We start from the raw sequence: 19,439 nt of genomic DNA, 5'->3' as shown, positions 1-19,439 counted from the left end.
CATGACATGACATGACATGACAGGACTCGTCCCGCTGTCCGGGATCAGTTTCGTTTCAGCGAGGCAGTCCGACGAAACGACCACTGGGTCTCACACCCTTCTGCCCCGGGCTCCTTCCGAGCTCAAGTTCAGTTTCGTTTCGCACCAAAGCGTCTGTGCCGCTGAAAGCGAAGAGAGACGCGTCCGGCAGGGAGCGTCCGGCAGGGAGCGTATAAAGGGCCACGCCAGGGATGAAACGTCCTTCTTCCCTTCCAACTGATGCGACCCGTCGACCGACATGCTCCAGGTACTGTGGGCTTTTCTTTTCGTTTCTTCTTTTTCTAACTTTCTAGATTAAACCCCGTCGGTGATTGTTTAATAGAATGTCAATGGAAACTTGGCGTAAAACAGTTCATACTATGGGAAACTAGAGATACTGGGGTCTATGAGGGGAAAGAATGCAAGAGAAATAAGGAAATCATTTTTCATTTTTTCAATTGTAATTTGAACTTGAATCTTACTCTTGTAGTAATTGTTCTATAGTGGTTCATTTGTTTTTATTCTCTTTATTGCTCTGCATCCATTTAGCCCATTTCCTTATTTGATGTGGGGTTATTCCAGTTTCCACTTGGTGAGCCTTGGGGTGAGGCAGCCAAATCAAAATCTGACCTTTCAGATGCGGAGCATCTTAGTTAAAGCCTAAATTGAGTAAATGGTCCAGTAAAATGTTGTTCTGCCTATATGACTCGGGTCCCTGCTCGCCCCACCTGCAGAGTGAGTGGTGTGTTGTGGGGAACATATACACATTGGAACAGTTTCAGCCTTACAGATTGGAAAAAACTAAAAGATCAATGCTCATGTTAACTTTGAGTCCAGGGCTCTTGAGAGCAGCGTTGCCAATTTCATCCACAAGAAGCAGTGTGAGTCAGCAAAATTACATGAAACCAGAAACCCCCTTCAAATGTTAAGATGGGTTGTATCAAAGAGCTGGTTTTCCGAGAGGCAAAGTGAAACGACTTCTACCTGTGTTTACAAATGTTACAGACATGAAGATCTTAATTTCGTCAGAAAACAGATCTAAAGTCTGTCTGTGTAAGGACAGACGATGAATTGGCTGTTCTGGTATTAAATATACATGCCTGAACACAGAGAAGTAAATACATACACTGGCAAAAAACAATAAAAACACATTATTAATAGTGCCTTTTCCACATGTGTATCAATTCACGGATACTTTTGTCATGCACACGGCATCGCAAACAAGGTAAGAAAACACATTTTTCAGGTGACAGATGCAGAAATGTTGAAATTCCAGTTCAAATTGTGTAAATCTGTGTTAATAAGGCAATAAATACAAAGATCTGTCTTTAGTAAGTTTTCATTCTAAATGGACTCAGAGCACAAGGGGATCAGCTTCGTCTGTGTGTGGTTCCTGTATACGTGAATGAGCATGTAAGGGAGGGCCTGTCATAGAAAACAGCTTGTGTTTCGTGAGGACCTGTTCCTGGAAGCAGCCGAGACTGCACCACAGATTTCCTCTTGCTCAGCAAATGACAGTCACTCCAGTCAGCACATCCCATCACTACCTGATACTTTTTTGTATCATTTTGATTTGAAAAATACTTTTTTCCATTCATCACAAATGTAAAAAAAGATTTCCTACTAAATTAGTTAGCAAGACTAAGTCAAAATATAGCGTTTGACTGGAATGTGTATGGTCAATGTGCAAAATTGAGGAAGTAGATGAACAAAAACTGCGGAACTTTCAAAGTCGAGTATCTCAAGCCTGCTCAGAAAGTGGCCAATGTTGCCAGATGATGTAATGCACGAGCTACTGTATTCATGATATCATCGTGTTGCATTTCCTCTCTGCCCCGTGTCAGCCAGATTCAGCCCTTCATCTGTTCACTTCTCTCCTGCTCTAGTCTGTGCTCATATATATATACAGTGTTGAGCACGGCTGAAATTTCCAATCATTTATATGTTTCTCAGTCTCTGTTGTCAGAAAACAGAACTACTGTGAGAAATAGTGAGTGTGTGAAACTTGGCCCGTTAAAGTAACATGTTAACCAGCGGTCACCTCCGAGCTGTTTCCAAGTGGCTGCTCTGCATCGCTATACATACTTATTTTATAGCTACAGCATCGTCTGACAAAATCACAAGACACAAGTTCAATTCTACTGTGCTGTGATTTGAGCTACAATTCATTGTTTAAAAAAGAAAAAGCAGGTAAATGCTAATTCGTTATCGACTTATCGCAAGATCCATGAATATGAACTCAATAATTTTTATTGACCTCAATAACAGCCATCGTTTGTTGACAAAAGAATGAATGTCAACAACAGTTCAGCAAAGTCTCGCTGCTTCTGTTCTCTCATCTGTTCTCGTCGTATGATTTATCAATTACTGGTTTGGTCTGTAAAATATCAGAAAATATAGATTTCTTAGTATTTTTCTAAAGGCATCATGTCTTCAAATTGCTTGTTTTGTCTGAGGCCTAAACGCAAGTCTAAACTTAGAAAAACATAACGACCAACAGGCCTGTACTGAAAGCTCGCTGTTCTTAAAATGACGATAATATTGTTTATCGCAATCATTTTGTCGGACAATATATCGTGCAACAAAATTGAGTTATTGTGACAGGCCTAAATCTTGCAACAAAGTCGGTAGATTGGCAACACTGTTGGAGGCTGTGTGGCAGCATGGAGGGTGACCCCCCCATGAACTTGGGAACAATCAAAATGTGGTCATTAGAGAAGATCAGTAGCCCTCCAAAATTGTACTTGCAAGCAAGCAAGAAAACTATCACCAGGAATTGGCTCAAGGTAAACACCCCCAAAACAAATATGGCAAAGTTGAACTATTTTTTGAGAAAAAAATGTATTTGAAAAGAACTGAAAAAGATGGAACAGTTATAGATGTGACACTGCCAAAATTATTGATTTAATGGCTGTTCAAAATCCTTGTGTATGAATATTCAGATGCCACCAGACAGCCAAAACATTAATATTCTTTTTAGTTTTTATGTATTTCCTTTTTTTTTTCTTTCTGTTTTTCTGTTTTTCTGTTTTCTCTGTTTTTCTGTTTCTGTTTGTTTGTGTACCTTATTAAACTAGGCCCTACTGTCTTACTTTTTCATGTGGATGCTGATTGTGTTGTTGTTATTACAATCTTGTGAAAATTCAATAAAAACTTAAATATAAAAACTGTGAGCGCAGATCCAGTTCAAAAGAGCATCGGCCAATGGGGAAACTCCAATGCTTGGCCAGTCGGCCGACATTTGCATTAACAGAGCTGGCACCACAGTTGTGGTCCATCCATCAGTAATGCATGATAATGTATGGAGAAAAAAAAAGTGTTAAAAGAAAGATTCAGTGGTACTGATGTGCTCAGGCCTCATTGCTTTTATGTTAATTCAAAATTATTGCCAGTGATCTGCGCGGATCTCATTTGACTTTGATGTGGACTCAATGATCTGATTGTCTTCCAGCCTCCAGCACAGACAGGATGATGAGTCTGAAGACAAAGAGAAAAGCTCGGTGAGTGAGTTTCACCTGTGTCTGCTTTAACTGTGACGCACTGACCCATTACAGTCAGAGGGGGTGGGGCACCTTTAGTTTCCCTCTCGGGATTTCGAGGTCAATGAACAAACATGCGGTTTTGAAGCAGAGTTGAGAAACAATGTCTGAGTTATTAATTTCTTCAGAGACGTATTAAAATAATGTTATCCTTAGCCCCAGGACTGCCAAGACTGTCTATTGCCCAGAATACATAGTTTTGTAAACTTGCCATTTATAATATGAATCCAAGGAAACACCAACAGCAGCAATAATTTTCAAGTAAAGCACTTTGACTATATACGGCTACACACATATATGACAAATATGCAGTATGTGTTGGTCAAATCTAACTCATAACTCCATTCTTCAGACTCCAGGTGGATTCACCACATGTTGATATGATTTTTAATCCTGTCTCTTTAATGCTGCTGCTGTTTAGGACGTCCTTTGGGGCAACGGCTCCGCCCTTCATCGACTACCTGAAAGATATTCTAGGGAGATATCCAGACGGTGGACAAATTCTGAAGGTTGGTATGGCGCTCATTTGTCAAATGCTGGTTATAATAGATAACATTGCATGTTTTTTTTTTATTAATACACAACCCATTAATAGCATTATACCTTAGACCATGCTTACACACACTTGTCTGTTTCACATGCTGATTCTGCTTACATTCGTACACACGGGTGAATTTACTTGCTTTACTTTACTGACATTCTGGATAAATATTATGAACTCACAGTGGTAGACGCTTTTGGTCAGACTACACCCCCTCCTGGGGAAACCTAGACATGTGCACATCACAGTACTCGCTGTTCTCTCTCCTCTCGTCTATTTTCTTTCAGTCAGCTGAGGTGCTGAATTGGATTTCATTAGATTCCTCCTCTGTACTGAATCAACCGATAACTTCACTTAACTTTTCTTACAGTAGATAGTAAGTGACTGATTTGAAGCCCCACACGCCCAAACAGGCGTTTGCAGTTTCTCTGGCCGATTAGCTGGAAATTACAGGATGTCACCAAGCTCTATGTTTGTACTAACGAGAATGATAAAGTGGTGGACTAAGGGTATGCAGGGGTTTTAACCATCTTGTTTTTTTTGATTTTTTGAGCTTGCCACAGGAACGTTGGAATCCTTGACTGTTCGCTCTGTTCATGGTCAGGTGTGTCGTTGTTTTTTGTCAACAGGAGCTGATTCAAAATGCAGACGATGCTCGAGCCACAGAAGTGGTTTTCATCCACGATGAGAGAAGCTACGGGACCGAGAGCCTTTGGACTGACGAACTGGGAAAATACCAAGGTATGTTGAATCTCTATAAAGATCTTTTTTTAATCTTTATAATAAGAGGCTGTTTTCTGGTGATATTGAGAGCAAGGAGAAACGGAATTGCCTTACAGTACATCTTCTGTTTACCTCAGCATTTGTACCTCCGTTTGTGCTGGGATGGACTTCAATATAAGCAGATCATTGATGCATTAACATAATGTCATAAGCACTTTTCCTTGTCATTTCTTTTGCAAAGGTCCTGCTCTCTATGCCTACAACAATGCCGCGTTCACGGACGCCGACTGGGAGGGAATTCAGAGGGCAGGGAGGAGTGACAAGCGCAATGACCCGGACAAAGTCGGGAGGTTTGGAATCGGCTTCAACTCTGTTTACCACACAACAGGTACATCTATGTACAGTTACCAAAAACTTACCTAATAGTATGATTATTAGACTAATGTAAGTATTAGTCCACATAGAGAATGTGTGTAGCAGATTAATGGCACAATATCTTTCATTTCATTTACAGATGTGCCAAGTATATTCAGTTCAGTTCACCTTGGCTTGATGGACCCCCAAGAAAAAATATTTGGAGAGAGAAATGGAGGTTTCCTGTGGTCTTTGGATGACCCGGAACACCAAGAAGCTCTGATGATCATGCATGATCAGTTCCAGCCCTTTCGTGATGTGGTTTCACTTGTTAGCGAACGGAAGTGGTCAGAAGTTGTCCTGGAGGATCAGTTCTTTGATGGCACAATTTTCAGATTCCCTTTGCGCAATGAGGCATCCGAAATTTCCGATAATCTGTATGACTCTGACAGGGTGGTTGAGCTTTTCAGTAGCTTCATTGCAGACGCAGACTTGAGCCTCCTGTTCCTCAAAAATGTGACCTCTGTGTCATTGGTACACATTGACGTGCATGGCACCGTTAACACCAGACTTAAGGTGCAGTCCTCATTCCCCACAAATGACGTTTTGGAGTCAAACGACGCGTCAGTCACTGAGGCATCGACGAGGTTCAAAGTGATAACCCTCCACTCAGATGTCCACAAAGAAACAAAGTGGCTTGTGACAACGTGTACCATGAGAGAAGGCAACGTAGACGATCTTGATTCACTCGCAAAAAAGTTGAGCTTTTCCCCTCAAGTTGACCTGGCGTTCCCTTGTGGTGAGCAGAGAGACTGCAGGGAGACCAGACTGAGCTGCTTTCTCCCCCTCCCAAACAACGAGTCCAACAAGACAGGACTTCCGGTTTATGTCAACGCATGCTTTGGTCTCTCAGACAACAGACGACTCATCAAGTGGCGAGAGGAAGACCAGAAACACGATGAACATGCTGTATGGAATGAACTGCTGATGAAGGAGGTGCTCCCACGGGCATATCTCACCCTCATTCAAGATGCCATCAAACTTGCCCAACAGTCTGTTCTTCCCGTCCGCTCCGTGTACGATTTGTGGCCAGATATTGCCCGGATACAGCGCAAAGACAAATGGTATGCCATTGCTCTGGATGTTCTCAGTCACTTGTTCAAACAGAATGTGGCTGTCCTCTCTCTTGCAAAAGATGAACGAAAGTTTATCACTGCGTCAGAAGCCGTGTTCCCCTGTAACGGTCCAACGAGCCCAGAAATGTTGGCCGCCATTCAAAGGACTTTGGTTTCCTGTGGAGAAAATCTCGTCACGTTACCAGGAAGCGTTGCAAGAGCTATAAATGAGGCTTGTCCATACATCAGCACCCTGAAACACGTGACTCCAGCTTTCGTAAAGGACATCCTCCGCAGGATTGGCGTGCATGACATCTCTAAAGACGACAGACTCCGTCTCTTGGAGTACATTTTGAGTGATGGAGAATACGGAGAACTTGAGGGTCTTCAGCTGCTTCCGCTCAACGATGGCTCCTTCAGGTCTTTCACCAACAGAGAGGAGGACACTGCTTTAATCGACAGCAATGAATTTCCGAGGTAAAGTATATTTGTAATAAAATACAGTATTTATATGAATTATCTGTGTGTGTGTGTGTGTGTGTTAGACTTTTGATGATTCTGAAGCCAAGACCGGGTACTGATCCGAAAAACGCCCAAAATCTCAATACAGGACGGTTAAATTGTGATGTTGCGGTTGGGCCCTTTAATTGATCACCAAATTTTTGTTCTATTTAAAATGAGGGCAATCTGTATAATTGTACACATGATACAAATTTTTGCACGACTGCGGTTACTTCATCACGTCATCGCCATCTGCCCACTGCAGAGTCACGCTGACCACCGCGTCACCAAACAAAGATCTCTAGCTTTATGCTTTGGGCTGGTGCTTTATTGTTGGGCTGTGTGCAGCGCTCTTTGCCCAAAGTGATGTCCAATTGTCCTTGTCTTTGTTACATGACCACTGAAAACACTTCTCTTTTGTGCAGATCTTTGCTGCCGTGCTGCAAACACCTCTTCATCCCAGACGATCTCAGTCCAACCTGCATCACCCACCTGAGTGAACTGGCCAGAAAAAGTAAGGATGTCATTTTATAGAACACAGTGATTAAAACGTAGATTGCGTCGTGTCATCTGTATGTTTTCACACTATGTCTGCATATTTTTAAACATATTTTTTCAAACGCCTGTTTCAGATTTATACAAGGTCATTAACATTGGTGCGGACCATGTGGCTGAATATACAAGGAGGTATTTGCCACAGGACTGGCAGCAGACGACGACGGGACTTGTTGCCTGGAACATCGGCAGCAGTCAACATCCACCTTTGGAGTGGCTTCAAGAATTCTGGAAATTTCTCAGCACTCACTTCAAAGAGTTAAGTCGTTTCACTGGAATACCATTAATACCAGTCAGCCCACTGTCTGTCAGTCAGGTTGTATCACTGGCACAACTACAGCAGAACACATCCCTCATTTCTCAGAAACGCAAAATGATTAGCCTGCCAGATCAGATAGCTCAGTTGGTGAACAAAGCCAGTGGCACAGTGGTGAGAGGAAACGAGTGGCTCCAGCACGTAGACCTAGACTCGTATGTGCTGTGCCCATCTCCGAGGAGCGTTGTGAAAGTGTTGGTGAATTTAGATTCCCAGCATCTCATCGGAGAAGTCAAGTCGGCCTCTCACACAGCACGAGAAGAACTGAAAGATTATCTCTCTCGTCTGGATTCCCTCTCGAGGTGTGAGAAAGATTTACTCTCAAAGTTACCTCTTTTTCAGACCATGAAAGGAGTGTATTCTGCAGCTCAATCAAAACAGGCTTTGCTTTTAACTTCTGGTTTAACAGTACCAACAGAGCTCCCTATGCCTGATTCAGTTGTACAGTGTGCCACTGAGGCCGATCACAGATTGTTACGGCTGCTCAAAGTTAATCTGTTACACACAGCTGAAGCAGTCAATCTCCTCATTGACTGTATTCAGAAGGGCTCTTGCAGCAAAGAAGAAACTGAGAAAATCATGACTTGGATTTTACAGCATGGAAATGTCCTTTTCTCTCAGAATCAGACCTTGAAACGCAGATGTAAGGACCTCGGCTTCATTGAAGTGAATGGAGAGCTGAAAAAGGCCTCAAGCTTTTTCGACCCAAGAATTCAAAATTTTACAGTCATTTTTGAGTCACACTTCTTCCCCCCGCGTCCGTACACTCACACAGAGCAAATGCTTGAAAGCCTAACAGATCTTGGATTGCTGTGTAAAGAGGTAGACGTGTCACCTCAGCATTTGTTGCATGCCGCCACACTGATCGACAAAATGCATGTTGAATCTCAAGCTGAGGCTCAGAAAAGAGCTCAGGTGCTCTTGAAAATGTTGGATGCCAATGATCTACTGTCCAAGTTTTCGAGCGAGCAGCTCAAACGCCTAAAAATGCTAAAATGGGTCCCATGTGATCAACCTGGCAATGACCAACATCAGGGAAGTTGTTTCTTCTGCCCAGATGAAATAAGACATTCTGCGTTCAAGGACATTGTTGGACATGTAATGCCTCTGGTGGGAGACCTCAGTGACAGAGTGAGCAACAAACTTGGTCTCAAAGGCCGACCCCCACCTGAAAAAGTGATGGAGAATTTATCAGTCTTGACATCCAAAGCACAGGAAATGAACGATCCTGACACAGATGTGGATTTCAAGACGGAGCTGCGTAGCATTTACAGACACATGCAAGATTACATCTCTGAATTTGCACCAATGATAAATGAGGACACACGCTGGCTTTGGAGCCACAACAAGTTTGTTTCACCAAAGGATCTGGTTCTCGACTACCCACATAATCTAGACCTGAGCTCTTACATTGGGAAGGTGCCAAGTGAATTTCTGTCATACAAGAAGTTGCTCCGGAATTCAGGCCTGAGGACACTGATTTCAGATGGAGAAGTAATTGGCATTCTTCATTCTATCCAGCAAAATATTGAAGGAAGGCAAGAGCCATTTGCAAGTTCCTCCGAGGTAAAAGTGTCAATAGAGATTCTTAACTGGCTGTGGAGAGAGAAGAAGGCAGTTAAGGATGACATCCCGGTACCAGTCATCTTAGAGGGTGAGCAATATACGCTGAAACCAAGGTCAACAGCAGTCTTCTGTGATGTGAGCAAAGGTGGGTTGAAAGAGCTCAAGTGCAGCCTGGAGGAAGTTCATGTCATACATGATGAAATCCCAAAAGCAACGGCTGAGTGGTTAAACATCCAGTTTCTCAGCACTTTCATCCTCAATCCAGAGTTAGTGGGGATAGAACAGTGTGGACAATCTGAGCCAATAACAACAAGGATTAAAAACATTCTTAAGGAATATGATGAAGAAAGTGACATCTTCAAAGAGCTCATTCAAAATGCAGAAGATGCTGGAGCAGAGGTCTGTAAATTCTTGGTGGATTTCAGAGTACACAAAGATGCTCCTGAAAGTCTCATTGACCCCAACATGGCACTGTGTCAAGGACCTTGTCTCTGGGCTTTTAATAATGAGCAGTTCACAGTTGAGGACTGGGAAAATATTGTCAGAGTCGGCTCTGCCTCGAAAGAAAACAAGGTGGAAAAAATTGGAAAGTTCGGACTTGGATTCAATACTGTGTATCATGTGACAGATGTTCCCTCCATCCTTAGTGGCAACAGTCTCCTCATATTTGATCCAAATGTAACTCACCTCAAAAAGCACATCAAGCACAAAACAAATCCTGGAATCAAACTGGATCTCTCTCAGCAGCATCTTTTTCACTGCTTCCCTGGTCAGTTTGGACCGTATGAACGCATCTTTGATTGTAATTTCAGCAGACAAAGTCCCCCTGAACCCTTTCCAGGTACTCTGATCAAACTACCTTTCCGAACTGAGGAAGAGGCTCTCAAGTCAGAAATAAGCACGAAAGTGTATCACAAACACAACATCATCACTTTTCAACAGCACTTAACTAAGAATTCGCAAACCCACCTGCTTTTTCTGAAGAAAGTCAATGCATTGTCTCTACAAAGTGTCCCTCACATTGTATCAACTCCGCCAAGAGACGATGAAATAGAAACCGTCCTCACCATCTCCAAAACCACCGTGAGTGCAATGACGATTCCCGATGAAGCCTGTGTGTCGAAGCAACGTCAAGCTGAGGAATCATTGATGAAACTTGATGGAAAATGTAAAGAGGTCATTGACTCCAGCACAGCCAACGTTGTCCAGATCACCAGTCAGCAGTCGGGTGTAACTGAAGTACAGTCCTGGCTCCTGTACAACTGCTTTGGGACACGTGAGTCTTTGAAAATGGCCCTTCAAGGAAACAAGAAAGCCAAGTTCTTTTTGCCCATTGGGGGCATTGCTGTACCGTTGCAAAATAATCCCAAAACCGGGAAACTGACCTCATTACAAACGGATCTCGTTGGACAGGCATTTTCCTTCCTTCCTCTTTCCATTCACACAGGTCTTCCAGTTAATGTCAATGGTACTTTTGCTGTGACGAGCAACAGAAAAGGCCTGTGGGAGAGTGGGGTGAAAAATGACTGGAACAAAGCTCTCCTCCGGGATCCGGTAGTGACAGCATATGTCACGACACTCTTGACACTAAGGAAGATGTCTGAAAACAAGCAACTTGAAGATTACTGTTACCACACCTTTTGGCCCGACAGAGAGAAAGTGAGTGAAACCTTCAAGCCCTTGGTGGATGCGTTTTACTCCACCATTGCCCAGCAATCCATTGGTCCAGAGCTCTTTAGTGATGGAGACCATTGGTGCTCAATGAACACTGCCATATTTCTACATGAGAGCATTGAAGAGGATAAGGAGATCAGTGCACTTGCAGTGCAGGTGTGCAAGAAATATGCAAAACCACAAAACAATGTTGTTCATCTTCCACTGTGGATGAAAAACAGCTTCAAACAGGCAGGCCTGGAAAAGGCTTTACAGGACAGAACATGGAACTGGGAGAGGTTTTACCAAGAAGTGGTGTTTAACAACCTTGGTACGATTGAACCTGTGAGCAGAGATTCTCTTGTGCTCCATGCTATTGACCTTCATGTCAAAGAAATTGACAATCTACTGGTCTGTTACCCATGCATCCCCACAACAGACGGACGGCTGCAGTATATCGAGAAACTTGTGAATCCATCAGGGAGAGTGGCCTCACTTTTTGAACCAGAAGAGGGACGTTTGCTTGGTGGGACAAAAAAAGATTTTTGCTCCCCCGAAAGGATTAAGCGCTTGCTGGAACTTGGAATGGCCAGCGATTATCTCCCATTGAAAGAAATCACAGAAAAAGCAGGCTCAATCACCAAAACCTGGAGCACCGACAGAAAGAAAGCATATGGGCAGTTGAAATGCCTTCTTGAAGTCATGAAATATCACATGAACGACACAGACTCCCTCCAGTGGGAAACACTGAGGATGACTGAATTTCTTCCAGCGTTGTCACCCGGTGATATGAAAATGGAAATAAATGTAACACTTCGAAGGCCCACTGATGTTTTCAGTGACAAATGCCCCCTACTTGTGAACATGACACAACCCGTGCTGGATCATACCAATCTGAATATACACAACACTGATCCGGTCCTACAGATTTTGGGAGTTCGTGACAGTCCAAGGCCAGAGACAGTGCTTCAGCAGCTTCAAGAAACATGCAAGCAATCCCAATCCACTGACAGACCTGTGTTTCACAAAATAGCATTCGAGTGCTACAAGTTTCTGGATCAGTGGCTCAGCGATTCTGGGGATCCCGCTTTTATTTCACAGAGCGCACATTCATTCCCTTTCATTCTTGTTGGCAGTACATTTGTAAATGTGAACTGTGTGGCTGAAAATGAACAGTTTGAAGCAAAACCCTACCTCCACATGCTACCACCTGCCTTCACGAGTTTCAAGAAACTCTGGGAAAGCATAGGTGTTGAAAAAAAATACACAGTCAGTCAGTTTGAAACTGTCCTCCAGGATTTGCACCATCGACATGGAAAGAAGCCCCTGCCAGAGAAGGATCTATCAATGTGCCGCACAATTTTAAACAAGGGGATATATGAGGCCAAAGAGAAAACAACAGGTGACTGTCTGATACCCAATGAACATGGCATTTTACAACCTGCAAGTGAGTTGTTTTACAATGACAGTCCATGGATGCCAGTGGTTTCTGGTGTCACGTTATGCCACGAGGATATCTCACGTGCTATGGCTTGCTACTTTGGAATAAAAACAACCAGGCATCACACTTTACAAAGCCACATAGCTGAGAACATTTCCCCATTTGCATTTGAATTTGCACAGCAGGAGCAACTAACAGTTCGAATCAAAAACATCATTTCAGCCTATCCATCAAAGAAGGATATTCTTAAAGAGTTAATCCAAAATGCTGACGATGCAGAGGCCACAGAAATTCACTTTGTGTGGGACAAACGACAGCATGGCAAAGAGAAAACATTTGGGGACAAGTGGAACCATCTGCAGGGCTCAGCGCTGTGTGTGTTCAACAACAAGGTGTTTTCTGACGTTGACCTGGCTGGCATTCAGCAGCTGGGAGAAGGAGGAAAGCACAACTCTCCAGGGAAGACAGGGAAATATGGTGTCGGGTTCAACTCTGTTTACCATTTGACTGATTGCCCCTCAATCCTCACTGGAGATGAATTTCTGTGCATTTCTGATCCCAATCAAAAATACATTGAACATCATTCAGGCAAACCACTTGTTGGTATTGGCTACAAACTAGCTGACAAATTCAAGGAAATGTACGTGGACGTCTACAAATCCTTTCTTCCAGAACAGTTTCCCCTTAAAGATGGCACCATGTTCAGATTACCTCTGAGGATGGGTACTATGGCAAACGGCTCTAAAATATCAGAGCAGGGAGTCACGGACCGTGACATGGAAGAGCTGTGCTCTGCCCTCTCTGAAGATCCTGAAGGATTGATTCTCTTTCTGAAAAACATCCGCAAAATAAAAGTCCATGAAATCAACGCATGTTCAGGAGAACTCAAGACCGTCTTTGGGGTTGACAAAAGTGTGCCGCAGACGAGCAGAGAAAAAGAGGATGCGTTTGTTAACCTTCAACAACAAGCACTACAATCTGACCAACCAGCGACACCGCACAAGGCGATTTATGAAACCACGATTTCAACCTCAGATAAAAGACAAAGTAAATGGATCATTGCACAACAGTTTGGCTCATTCAAAAACAGTGATGGAAGAGAAGCAACAATTCCAAACAAACTTCCCCAAGCAGCAGTAGCGGCACGTATACAAAGTTTGGGCACAAGCTCAAAGTACGGATGTACGAATGATGCTTGTAAGGATTTTAAAGGAGAAGCCTTTTGTTCACTGCCTTTGCCAGGAACGACTGGACTGCCGGTGCATGTTAATGCAAACTTTGAGGTAGATTCTTCAAGGAGAAACCTTTGGAAAGAGGATGGGCAAAGTCTGAAAACTAAGTGGAATGAATCGTTGAATCAGAGAGTCATTGCCCCACTGTATGCAGACCTCCTTCATTACATCAGCCAAAGCATTGAAAAGAAAAAAGTCTCTGTTTCATGTATTGAGTCATGCTTCAATAATTCGTACTTGTGTTTTTGGCCAACTGCATCCAAAGATGTCAATCAGCACTGGCATGAAATGATACACGAAGTTTACAGATCAATCAAAGAAAGAGGCCTTCACGTGATTCCAGTGATGAGGAGCTCAACATGTGTACTCGCAGGCCGACCACTTAAGCAATACTCTTTTGACTGGTGTGACATGAGAGAAACTGAGGCAACAAAGGCACTTTACCTGTCAAAGTCGACAGACTCAGAAAATTATGAGATCAGCCTTGTTTTGGAAGATCTTGGAATGAAATTGGTCCCTACTTCAACTAAAATGAAAGAAGTTTGGGAAAACTTCAAATCCATTGGTGTTGAGCTGAAGCGTGTGCATCCTTCAACTGTACGGACCTTCCTGAAAGAAAAACCTCTCAATGACCCAACTCAAACAGATGAAGCATTACCTCTGCCCATAACTTCCACTCTGATCAGAGATGAGAGGAGGTGTTCAGAGCTCTTGAGATTCTGCTTAAAAGATCCTTCCCTAAAAAAAAAGGTTTCGGGGGAAAATTCCCGTTTACTCGATGGGCTTCCACTTCTTCTCACAGGAGATAAAGTTCTGAGAATGTTTAACTCCAGATCTCCCAAGCTGGTATCAGGATATCAAGGCCTGTTCCTTGACTGCAAGGACCAATTTGCAGACTTTCGGACCAACTTAGAGCACATGGATGTTCTACAAAGATTTAACCTGGTCAAAAATCTGACAGTTCACTGTGCAGCGGAATATCTGAAGCCATTAATCCAGCATCATCTTCAAAGCTGTGAAGTTGATTCACACAGTGGTCTCCATGTCCCGAACCAGGCAATGTTGACGTGGTTGAACTCACTTTGGAGGTTCTTGGAAAGTCAAATTAAACCTACAGCTGCTAGTGGTGACGAACAGTCTGTGACATTCAGTGATGTGCGGCAGCTTTTCAATGACTGCTCTATTTTACCTGTTGTGTGTCCACGGCTAAACAACAAGCACCTCCTGCAAACGATGAAAGACATGCCCAGTGTGATTCAATTTGCCTCTGACAGGAACATATCAGGCATCCTAATCAAACTTGGTTTCATGAGGCTCGACAATGTATTCTTCTATGACATGCTTTTCGATAGACAGACACATTTGTTTCTGCAGCCTGAACTCATGGATGTGAATGATACAAGCTCTGTGCTGGACCAGGTTTATAACATCAACCACTCTGAGTTTTCCCTGCTCTCCCCTGAAGACAAAAGAGAGCTCCAGAACTCCCTGCAGTCCGGAGTATCCAAAGCCAAAGACAGTCAAGACTATCAGAGAAAGCTCAAGTCTTTGCCATTATTTGAAACAATATGTGGGAAAACAGTGAGGATCGATGGACCTAAGGAGGTATTTGTCCTCAAAATCACACATTTGAGCACTTTCCCAGATTTGTTCACCCTGCCCGACAGCGACAACATCTTCCTCAAAGACAGTCCCGAGAACTGCTCTCTGTCACAATCCCTGAGCATCAAAATCCTGACTGATATGGAGTATTTCATGAGGTTCATTCTGCCTGTTGCACACAAACTCACAGAGCGCCAGCTGCTCCACTGCTTCAAGCTCTTACTGTCACTGCAAGATGATTGCAAATATTCACAGTACAAGGAAAAGATCATCTCCTCAATGAAGAGAGTGAAATTCATTCGCAATTCCCAAGGCAAATTGGACACGGCATCATACTACTTTGATGACTGCATGGAGCTGTACAAGAAAATGTTGCCCCAAGAGAGATTTGTGCCTGTGACCTTTTGGACTGAGTGTGGTTACGAAAATCAAATAAAAGCAAATCAGCTGCTCAGAGAGCTCGGGATGAAGCATGTTGTATCAAAAGATGAGATAATAGCGTTTGCATACCAGTTAGAATCAGAAGCAAAAGGGAACTCTCCGCTTCAAGAGTTGAAAGAGAAATCATTGCTACTTTTCAAAACAGCCTTAGAAAAAGGGTGTAACAACGAAAATGAAGAGGAAAAGTTGCTGGAGAGCATTGCCGACATCAAGTTCATTTTTCCTGTGACAATTCGAAAAGAACTGTGCAACTATCACCAACCATTTGCCGCTGAGAGAACTGCTGTTAAAATCAGGAGCTCCCTGATGGATATCAATCGCAGCCATCAAGACTTAATTTGGTCTTCAATGCCTATTATCCATTTACCAGTTTATCAGACAGAGGAGCTGCTGCAAATGATGAAAGATGCAGGTGCTCATGACCAACCACCAACACAGTGTGTAACCAGCAACATCAGCAACATCTGTCGGTCTCCCTGTAAAACTGACGAGTTGATTAAAACCCGCGCTCGTGTGTTTCGAAGTTCCTACACCTACCTACATGAAAAAGGGTTTGAAGAACAGCCACTGGCTGGTCTTCCTATTGTGTTGGTTGAAAATGATAAAGAACTTGTGAGGACTGATGAAGTGTCTCTCTCACTCCGCGACGACCAAGAGTTCAGACCATATTTGTACAAAATTCGTCCGAAAGATCTCTGTTTCATGGACTTCTTCAAGAAAATAGGCGTAAAGAAGGAACCAACTGCAGTGCAGTATTGTAATGTTCTGGCAGCAGTTTATGCCGACACTTGTGAAAAAACGACACTCAACCCAAACCAACTTAAAACTGTGAAACGCGCTGTTCAGCAGTTGTTTGGGTTAATCAAAGCTCAAGAGAACCAGTCCTTTCCTGATGAGGTGGAGTCTTTGCATCTTCCTGCAGTAGATGGTAAATTATACCCGTCATGCACATTGTACTACAACGACACAACGTTTGAGCCCAAAAGGTTAGAAGAGGCATTGGAGAACAAGTTCTTGATGCTCGAGAAACTCAGTGAATATCATTTGGGCAGTGACATCTATGGGCATCATCGGCTGCTGAAAATGCTGCCTCAGAACTTGCAGCCAAAAATGCTGTCCCAGTTTACCGAGGAGAAAGTAGTGGAATTGCACATGCAGCTTTGTGAGTTTGAGACCGACTGCGAATTCAGTGGCTGGTTCGATAAACATCTGTCTTCATTTGCATTCAGACATGGACTTATATGTCTTATTAGATACCAGTCTAGGGGAGAAATAACACATGAAGATGCTGCTCACATGTGCGATGAGACTTTTGGCAGCATTCAGATTGTCTGCTGCAAAAACCTGGAAACAAAGCTTTGGCTGATGGAACAGCCACTAGACAGAACTACCGCTGAAACTGATGTTTTTGTCAAACGAGGGCAACGAGGGTGCATGTTTTACTTGAAACACAACGATGACATGGCTCCTAAGGTCATAACTGAAGTCAATATGACATTGACGAAGGAGATTCATGCTCTTTTAGGTGACAAATTTGAAGCAAATCACCTCCCAGTTCTTGGACAATTTCTTATGTGTGACAGTCTACAAGATATTCAGAAAACTCTGGCGAAGAATGGGATCCATGACAGTACTGAAACTAAAAGTTGCCTTTTCAAACCACCGCCCCCTGGGACAGACATACCGGAGGAATGGCTTGACTCCTTAGACATGAACATCCTCAATAACTTTGAAGAGGGGGAATATGTTGGCTACAGCACTGATAGGTATATCCATGCGGTCATTGTTGAAGAAGTGCCTGGGAACTCTGGAATATATTCGCACAGATACAAAGTAGATATTGGAGAAGATGAGCCAATCGAAGTTAGTTGTCTTGACCTGTATCAGTTTAAACGGGAAAAGAATCCAAAACGTGGGAGGACTCGCAAATCTGCTGGTACTTCTTGCATGGATGTGGAACCACTAGCAGGAGCTGTGCCGCATCATTCCGGATCATCAACTGGACCATCAACACGTCCCTCAACCCCAAGATCCTCACCAGCCTCTGTTGACGAAGCGAAACGGGAAATTGACAAATGTTTGGCAGAGATATGGACCCTTCCTGAGGAGCAGAGGCATAAAGCCATCAAGCGACTGTACCTCAGGTGGCACCCTGACAAAAATCCAGACTACCAGTTCCTCTCAACTGAGGCATTTAAATACTTGCAAAATCGCATTGAGGAGCTCAGGAACGGCAAAGGCAAAACTGAGGGCTCGTCCTACCCGAGGGGAAACTCAGATTTCAGAGACTTCTATAGCCAATGGAATCAGGAGGCCAGGGATCACAGAAATGGCCGAGAGAGATTCTCTAAAGGCTTCCATTCCTACAACTTTTGGACCCATAATGAAAATGTCCCAAGGCCTGACAGAGAGGAGGCCCAACGCTGGTGCAGACAGGCTCGCTGCGATCTCAGAGCAGCTCACACGGACTCTGGAGAGGGCAGCACAGAATGGTGTCTGTTCAAAGTCCACCAAGCAGTGGAAAAGTTGCTCATAGCTGCCGAGTATAAAAAACATGGTCAACATCCCACCATCAGCTCTATTTCAGCCCTTGCCGCGCAAGTTTCCAGCTACAACCACCAGCTGGCAGCTTTGCCTCAAATTGTGCAAAATCTGAAGATGCTTGGAGTGGACCCTAAAAAGACTCAGTATCCCAACTGCCATCCGTCTCCCCACATTCCAAACGGGCAGTTCAAATCAGAGAACGGAATGCAAGCGCTGAACAAAGCGTCTGAGCTTCTCAGTGTAGTGGAGGCATATGTGAAGTAGAGATTCAAGAGACATGTGGTGCGGGCAGTCTTTGTCTTAGGTTAAAAAAATACAGTTATCCTCATGGTGATATTTACAAATGTTACAAACAAAAAAACTTGCATGTATTTGTATAACAGAAAAAATGTAAGCATGATATGACTGTTAAGAAAATAATATTCTGAAATTAAACTGCAAGTTTGTTTTCCAATCAATATAATCGCCATATGATTTTTTAAATTGTTTTTATCAAAATGTAAAAATCAAAGGATTTTGTGCACGGTTATAAACATCTGATTACTCACGGAGGATCAGACATTGTTATAATTTCTAACTACGCTCTCGTAATCAATTGTCAATGTGGAACTTTGTTTTGAAAATGCACTTTAGTGATGACTTTAGTGATGTTAACATTTATGAATACTCTCCAGGACCAATGTAGTCACTGTACAACTTTGTTATGTTTTATTAGCCTTCATAACTACTCACTAGGGACCAATGTTAAGTAATCATTGTATGGCTGTTATGAAAGTGCAAATATATATCGTTTTTTTTTTCAATATTGTAAACATTAATGACCACTTACTGCGGATCAGTACAACTGTATGTTCTATTTAGCATTTATAACTACTTACTGAGAAACAATAAATAGTAATCACTGTATGACTGTTCTGAAAATGTATCCGTTTTTTCTCTATATTGTTAACAGTTATGGCTACTTGCAGAATATCCATTTAATCACTTCAGTTTTGTTTTGAAAATGCAAATGTAAACGATTTCTGCACAATTGTCCATTCCTTTTGGTATTATTATGCTTTTCCTTTTGAAATAAAAAATACAAGTTCAATAAAGGATGAAATGACTATTCCTGTTTTTAAATACCACGGGATGTTTTAAAAGACTTCTCAAAGGTAAAAGTATAAGAATGCGTCAATAAAAATTAGGGATTTGATAGTCATAGTTTGATGTGATATAGCTAAATCTTACACAGCATATGTCTTCTGCACCACCTGGTTTGCTTGTTTTTCAATTTTTGATTCTGTCATCTGATATTT

General features: G+C 42.8%; 1 protein-coding gene across 2 annotated transcripts; it reads left to right on the top strand.

The window, feature by feature from the left end:
* The first annotated feature begins 63 nt into the window (after positions 1-63).
* On the top strand, positions 64-19,236 carry si:dkeyp-118h9.7 (sacsin). Of its 2 annotated transcripts, XM_035604931.2 has the most exons (8): positions 67-286; positions 3,470-3,518; positions 3,979-4,066; positions 4,728-4,839; positions 5,063-5,209; positions 5,336-6,767; positions 7,217-7,305; positions 7,424-19,236. In XM_035604931.2, exons 1-8 carry the CDS (start codon positions 259-261, stop codon positions 18,403-18,405), a joined length of 12,927 nt encoding a protein of 4,308 aa, XP_035460824.2. In that variant the 5' UTR covers positions 67-258; the 3' UTR covers positions 18,406-19,236. The 2 variants fall into 2 exon arrangements, with proteins under 2 accessions (XP_035460825.2, XP_035460824.2); XM_035604932.2 differs by lacking the exon at positions 3,470-3,518 and having other exon boundaries at positions 64-286.
* The last annotated feature ends 203 nt before the right edge of the window (positions 19,237-19,439 follow it).

The sequence above is a fragment of the Scophthalmus maximus genome, chromosome 14, assembly GCF_022379125.1.
Source record: "Scophthalmus maximus strain ysfricsl-2021 chromosome 14, ASM2237912v1, whole genome shotgun sequence".
NCBI lineage: Eukaryota > Metazoa > Chordata > Actinopteri > Pleuronectiformes > Scophthalmidae > Scophthalmus > Scophthalmus maximus.
This window is presented reverse-complemented; position numbering and strand designations above follow the sequence as displayed.